We start from the raw sequence: 7,736 nt of genomic DNA, 5'->3' as shown, positions 1-7,736 counted from the left end.
GAGGTAGGTATCCTTCCGCACTGTATTCCTCCGCCACTGTAAAAAAATAGTCCCTAGTCTCACTTTTGGCATTGCTGTGTGAGAAAGTTCCCACGCAACTTTTGCCATAAAGTGAGACCAGTGAACTATAGTAACCTCTCAGTGATGCACTGCAGGAGATCGTCGTGGGACACTCTTGGATTTCTGCGGATCAGGGAGCATATTGGTTGTTTGTTATTTTAATATTTTTTACAGTGAGATGACACTGGCTTTGGGCATCAAAGTGACAAGTGATGGTGAGTATGTACTCTATGTTATGTGTACTGTATGTATGTATTGTATGAATGTATTGTATGTAGTATGTATGTAGCATGTTGTATGTATGTAGTAAGTATGTAGTATGTATGTATGTTGTATGAATGTAGTATATATGTAGTATGTAGTATGTTGTATGAATGTAGTATATATGTAGTATGTATGTATGTTGTATGAATGTAGTATATATGTAGTATGTATGTTGTATGAATGAAGTATGTATGTAGTATGTATGTATGTTGTATGAATGTTGTATATATGTAGTATGTATGTTGTTTTTCTGTTTTTTTTTACATTCAACACATTAGCCGGATGATGGGACTACTACTGTCCCATCATTGGCTAATGTGTCAATCACTGTCATTGTAGCAGGCATAGCTCGATGGGACTTCTAGTCCCATCGGACGATGCCTGCAGGCCCGCACAGACCCCCGGCAGGCCCACACAGACCCCCGGCAGGCCCGCACAGACCGCGCATCATGATGACATCATTTCAGCAGCCAATCACAGCCATGCCATTAGTTAACATGGCTAACACAACTGGCTCATTGCATTAGGGGAACTTCCAATTCCGGTATTCGATATTGTAAAAATATCGGTACTCGGTATCGGAACTCCGATACAGCGAATATCGGCCGATACCCGATATTTGCAGAATCGGAATGCTCAACACTAGTCAAGACGCATAGCGCTGCTTCTTGAGTCCAGAGAGGAGCAGGAGAGGACGTGGTAGAGCTGTAAGTAACAGCTTAGGCTAGTTTCACACTTGCTTTTTTTTGCAGCGCGTTTTTCCCGCAAAAAAACGCATTAAAAAAACGCATACAAATGCATACAAACGCTGCGTTTTTTTCAAGCATTTTTGTGCGCATGCAGGAAAAAAACGCAGCGTTTTTGCGCGTTTGTATGCGTTTTTTGTGCGTTTGCGTTTTTTTACAGATTTTGGAAAAACCCCACAAAAATGAAAAAACAACCATTCAACAACACACAAGACCAATGGGACTTCATTGTGGGTGTGGTATGTTAATATATAGACCCTGTCTACAGTATTCTTCACATTTGCTTGATTCTTCTCGTGACCATGGATCTGCGCTGGAAGAGTTTTCACTTCAACTTGGATTTGGACATCGCGATGGCTCAGGCGTATGCAGTTGCTTGCCATGAACAAAGGAAGAGAGAGAGGCAGCGAAGACGGCGGCGTATGTGGATACATCCGATTGTTGAACTCCGGGAGAGCCGTGGGGCATACCACACCCTCTACAGCGAGCTCCAGTCAAACCCGGAGAAATTTACAGATTATATCCGGATGTCCCACGAAAGTTTCATGGATTTGCTTGCTCGTGTCCAACAATCCATCCGGAGACAGGACACACAGCTCCGTCGTGCGATTCCTCCTGAGGAACGGCTACTGGTGACATTACGGTATGTTTTAAAAACCAAGGGGTGCGGTCTGATGGTTTTTTTTTAAATTTAGTATTCAAAACCGTGGGTAATTAGTTTTCGTGAATGTACTAATATTTTATTTTATAGTTTTTTAAAATAATATACATAAATATTAATTTTACTTCTTTGTCTGTTCACAGATTCCTGGCGACTGGAGAAACCCTATCTTCACTACACTTCCAGTACCGTATTGGAATCTCTACCTTGTCTGGAATTGTTGCTGACACCTGCCGGGCTCTCTGGAATGTTCTTTGCCCAGAATTTATGCCCCTGCCCACCGCTGAAAAGTGGATGGAAATTGCTGACAAATTCTGGACAGTATGCAATTTTCCCAACTGTTTGGGAGCTGTTGATGGTAAACACATACGGATCATCAAACCCCAAAGAACGGGATCTGAGTACTATAATTACAAAAAGTACTTTTCAATAGTACTCATTGCGATTGCGGATGCCGGATGTATGTTTGTAGCAGTGGACATTGGAGCATTTGGCCGTGGTAATGACTCACAGGCTTTTAAAAACTCAGACATGGGCCGGAGGTTGTATGGCAACCAATTTAATTTCCCTATGCCACGGCCTCTTCCTCACACCGAAGCTCCGCCACTGCCCTTTGTAATGGTTGGCGATGAGGCTTTTCAAATGTGCGGAAACTTACTGAAACCCTACTCCAGCCGGGACTTGGACCACACCAAAAAAATATTTAATTACAGGCTGACCAGGGCCAGAAGAACTGTCGAGTGTGCTTTTGGGATTCTTGTTTCCAGATGGCGAATTCTGGGCACGGCCATTAATCTTAAACTTGAAACAGTCGATGAGGTGGTGAAGGCCTGTGTGGTTCTACATAACTTTGTGATGGCTAAAGAGCACCCGACCTTTGAACTGGACGATGATGCTCCTAACCCATTGCCGGAATTCACTCAGCACACTCTCAGGTCATCCGTTGAAGTTGGCCAAATGAGGGACCAATTTGCGGCCTACTTTATTTCTGATGTAGGACGGGTGCACTGGCAAGATGAAATGGTGTAATATTTTTGTTTGTTTATGGTAATAAAAAACCTTATTTGATACCATTACTGAGTGCACTATATTTTTTAAACTCCAATTTAATAAACTTCCCATGTATAACTGAATTTTTTGATGTTCACACACCTGGGCAGGTAAATACACATATGAGTTAAAATGCAGCATTGCTAGTCTGCGTGAAATATATTGGAACGAGCAAAGCTGCAGGCCATGAATCAGGAAACCATTTTTTTTCAAGAGAAAATTGTGCAACTAGTTGAAAACAAAGTATGTGATTTTCTCAAAACACAACCCTCAAAACCCAACCCCAATGAAAGTCCATGGGGAATACAAGTCAGCATTGAGTGGATGAATGTAATCTGCTCCATTCCAACTTACAAGTTATTACACTAGGCCTTTGAATGACTATACTAGGCCGTGGTATTTCAAATATGAGTATAGTAGGCCTTGGGCCTACTAGTATAGTCATATGTGAAATACCACGGCCTAGTATAGTCATACCAAGGCCTACTGTAATAACTCGATTTTTAACAACTAGCATCTTGTTTCACAAAAAACAAACTGGTGAAACTAGAAAGAAACTTATAAGTTTCAACAGTTTGTTTTTCATGAAACCAGATTCTAGTTGGTAAAACTAGAGTTATTACACTAGGCCTTGGAATGACTATACTAGGCCGTGGTATTTCAAATATGAGTATAGTAGGCCTTGGGCCTACTAGTATAGTCATATGTGAAATACCACGGCCTAGTATAGTCATACCAAGGCCTACTGTAATAACTCGATTTTTAAAAACTAGCATCTTGTTTCACAAAAAACAAACTGGTGAAACTAGAAAGAAACTTATAATTTTCAACAGTTTGTTTTTCATGAAACCAGATTCTAGTTGGTAAAACTAGAGTTATTACACTAGGCCTTTGAATGACTATACTAGGCCGTGGTATTTCAAATATGAGTATAGTAGGCCTTGGGCCTACTAGTATAGTCATATGTGAAATACCACGGCCTAGTATAGTCATACCAAGGCCTACTGTAATAACTCGATTTTTAAAAACTAGCATCTTGTTTCACAAAAAACAAACTGGTGAAACTAGAAAGAAACTTATAATTTTCAACAGTTTGTTTTTCATGAAAACAGATTCTAGTTGGTAAAACTAGAGTTATTACACTAGGCCTTTGAATGACTATACTAGGCCGTGGTATTTCAAATATGAGTATAGTAGGCCTTGGGCCTACTAGTATAGTCATATGTGAAATACCACGGCCTAGTATAGTCATACCAAGGCCTACTGTAATAACTCGATTTTTAACAACTAGCATCTTGTTTCACAAAAAACAAACTGGTGAAACTAGAAAGAAACTTATTTTTAAGACAAGTTTCAACAGTTTGTTTTTCATGAAACCAGATCCAAGTTGGTAAAACTCGAGTTATTACACTAGGCCTTGGTATGACTATACTAGTCCATGTTATTTCACATATGACTATACTAGGCCTTGGGTTGGTTTTTAACATGTATTTACCCATCAGTGTGTGTGAGCGGCGCAAACAACATTAATGAAACTTAGTAATGGTGAACCACAAATGTAAATTTATTTTTTATCACAAAAATAAACCAAAAAATTATTTTTTCCGGCGTTTGGGGGCAGATGGTTTCAATTTGGGGGTGTGCAGGGAATATGCAACACTTGCTGTTGAAGACGGTGTTTGAGGGGAAGGGGCAACAAAACTTGTGGGGGAAGGTAGTCCAGTTAAGGGAATCAAACTAGGAACACTTGGAGGAGAGGAAATCTGTTCAGGTACATTAGTTGTAATGGCATGTCGCCGTAGGCTTGTGTGCCTGGACCGACTTTGGCCCAATGCCCGCCTTGATGGATTTCGCCTTGAAGTAGGGGCAAATATTGAGTGTAGGTCCCCCGTCTGCAGGTGTGGCTGCTGCTGCTGCTGAGGTGGCGGCTGCTGCTGCTGAGGTGGCGGCTGCTGCTGAGGTGGCGACTGCTGCTGAGGTGGCTGCTGCTGCTGAGGTGGTTGCAGCTGCTGCTGAGGTGGTTGCAGCTGCTGCTGAGGTGGCTGCTGCTGCTGAGGTGGCTGCTGCTGCTGAGGTGGCTGCTGATGAGGTGGCTGGAGCTGCTGCTGAGGTGGCTGCTGCTGCTGCTCTTCGTTGTCAGTGCTCGTCCTTGCAGGAGGACTGGTGGCGGCAGTGATGGTCCAGGTTTGCAGAGTGGTGGTGGCAGGGCTACTACACGTTGTTGTAGCGGCAGGGCTGTTCCATGTTTGCCTAGTGGTGGCTGAGCTCCACGCATGCATGGGAGTGGCGGTGGTGCTCCAGACAGGAGCAGCGCTTGCCATGGTGGTGTCGGTGAAGTGACCAGCTGCACTCAGACTTGTGGTGGTGTAACGGTGGGTGTCCTGGCTTTGAATAGAGGTGTCCATGCAGTGGTATGCAGCACAAGTCGGTAGTGAGGTGAAGCGAGTCAATGGTGGCACAGGTGGAAAGGACACCACTGACTGCTGACCGTACCGATTATGCTGCATAGCCTGCAAGAAAGCATTGTTGCAGGCCTGCAGCACATTCAGCTGTTGATCAGGACTAAGGTGTTCCGCCATGCCCTTTTCAATCTTACTAAAAAAATGGTGTGCTGGTCTGTTGAGGTCGGCCTCCAGACGGTCAAGGCGCTGTTCTACAGAATTGAAGCGGTGTTCAAAGTGGTTAAAACCACGTTCCATGAGTGCAAAACCGCTTTCAACTCTGTCGGACAGTGACTTGAGGCTGGAATTAAATGTCTCGCTCAAATGCATAAACTCGGGCAAGACATTCCTGTCCAAGGCCCTCTGCCGCTGGCGGGTAGTGCCCGCATAACCAGTGGCAGAGACCTGGGACAGGGGAACACCTGATGGCCCAGCTTCCTGGTCACCAGCTGTGTGTGTGGTTGACCTGCAAGGTGCTTCCTGGCTGTCGGATGGCTGGGACGGGTCAGAGGACGTCCGAGGAAGGACCGCTCCAGGGCCAGGTTGCAGGGTGCTGCTCCAGGTGCTGTTGAAGAAAGGAAAATCATTACTACCATGCCTTTACAAGAAGCATCAGCTGTGGATTAGAAAAACACAGATTAATAAAAATAAAAACCCAAAATTTATAATACTTACAATCTCGTGGCAAGGACCGGTCTTAGGAACTGCAACGCGTTATAGTGACGGTATCTAGTTCTGGTCCTTGACGCAGATCCACTGCGAACCTGGCCCTCAGCACGAACATCACTGTTGAAGCGGTCCTTGATCGAACGCCAACGTGTTCGGACTTTGTCCACTGTTGATAAAAAAAAAACAGTGCCGTCAAGGACAACAGTCACTGCGGCACAATGTAGAAATACAATACTCAAAGCAGTCACTGTAGACCCCGATGACACTGTTGGGTTTCCTGCTAGAATACACCTAGCACGAAACCCAACAGTGCCGTCAAGGACAACAGTCACTGCGGCACAATGTAGCAATACAATACTCAAAGCAGTCACTGTAGACCACGATGACACTGTTGGGTTTCCTGCTAGAATACACCTAGCACGAAACCCAACAGTGCCGTCAAGGACAACAGTCACTGCGGCACAATGTAGCAATACAATACTCAAAGCAGTCACTGTAGACCCCGATGACACTGTTGGGTTTCCTGCTAGAATACACCTAGCACGAAACCCAACAGTGCCGTCAAGGACAACAGTCACTGCGGCACAATGTAGCAATACAATACTCAAAGCAGTCACTGTAGACCACGATGACACTGTTGGGTTTCCTGCTAGAATACACCTAGCACGAAACCCAACAGTGCCGTCAAGGACAACAGTCACTGCGGCACAATGTAGCAATACAATACTCAAAGCAGTCACTGTAGACCCCGATGACACTGTTGGGTTTCCTGCTAGAATACACCTAGCACGAAACCCAACAGTGCCGTCAAGGACAACAGTCACTGCGGCACAATGTAGCAATACAATACTCAAAGCAGTCACTGTAGACCACGATGACACTGTTGGGTTTCCTGCTAGAATACACCTAGCACGAAACCCAACAGTGCCGTCAAGGACAACAGTCACTGCGGCACAATGTAGCAATACAATACTCAAAGCAGTCACTGTAGACCACGATGACACTGTTGGGTTTCCTGCTAGAATACACCTAGCACGAAACCCAACAGTGCCGTCAAGGACAACAGTCACTGCGGCACAATACAGAGCAGGGAAATACTCACTAAACGCCTTTTTGTAGGATGCTGTGGCGCTGTCCCAGCCATCCATCAACGCTGCGGCCACCTCATTCCATAGCCGCCGGGTCACCACAATGTCCTTGTGCAGCCGGTCACGGCTGTCCCACAACGGCGAACGCTCCTGGACCAGGCTGATGAGCTGCTCATTATCCAGGTACACGTCTTCATCTCGTTGTGGAACCTAGACAAAACACATTCATTAGAATAATCCAATTTAAATTGAATAAAAAGTTACAAAAAAAGAAACATAAAAAAGAGTAAAAATAGAAGATAAAAAATAAAGAACATTACAAATCATTTGATACTTACATTCCGTATCACCACCGGGACTTGGCTTCGCTGCTCCTGCTCTTCGCCCTCACTAGTCCCGTCCACAGAAGAGGATGATGACGATGTCTTAAAAAAGTTGAAAAAAACGTAAGAGATTTGGAGAAGCAGCAGATATACTTACCAGATGCACAAAAATAATCACCTCACGGTCTGCTTGCGCCAATTCCTGCCGCGATGGGGAATACTCTGATTCTGAAGACATACTGCATGTAAAAATAATAAAAATCATTAGTACATACATAATTTAAAAGGACAGGCATATAATGTAATATACTCACATTCTTCGCTGATATAATGGGTTCTTGGTTGACTGTCTGCTCTTCAATCTGTCAGTGTAGTAGTGGCAGAGTTTTGGCAGGCACCTCCTTTATATAGACTTTTTTTTTTTTACTTTAGAA

General features: G+C 44.2%; 1 protein-coding gene across 1 annotated transcript; it reads right to left on the bottom strand.

Moving 5' to 3' along the window:
* Positions 1-4,376: 4,376 nt before the first annotated feature.
* Positions 4,377-7,385, bottom strand: LOC141047010 (uncharacterized). The gene is made up of 2 exons (XM_073541920.1): positions 6,994-7,385; positions 4,377-6,057 (listed from the first exon to the last, which is right to left on the bottom strand). The coding sequence occupies exon 2, from the start codon at positions 5,550-5,552 to the stop codon at positions 4,377-4,379; it is 1,176 nt and encodes a 391-aa protein (XP_073398021.1). The 5' UTR covers positions 5,553-6,057; positions 6,994-7,385.
* Positions 7,386-7,736: the final 351 nt, after the last annotated feature.

Source organism: Dendrobates tinctorius, unplaced genomic scaffold (assembly GCF_039654945.1).
Source record: "Dendrobates tinctorius isolate UK_male_01 unplaced genomic scaffold, ASM3965494v1 ptg000125l, whole genome shotgun sequence".
Classification (NCBI taxonomy): domain Eukaryota; kingdom Metazoa; phylum Chordata; class Amphibia; order Anura; family Dendrobatidae; genus Dendrobates; species Dendrobates tinctorius.
This window is presented reverse-complemented; position numbering and strand designations above follow the sequence as displayed.

Bases quoted from the DNA above. Each gene is read 5' to 3' on its own strand.
- LOC141047010 (XM_073541920.1), bottom strand. From the start codon at position 5,552: ATGCATTTGAGCGAGACATTTAATTCCAGCCTCAAGTCACTGTCCGAC.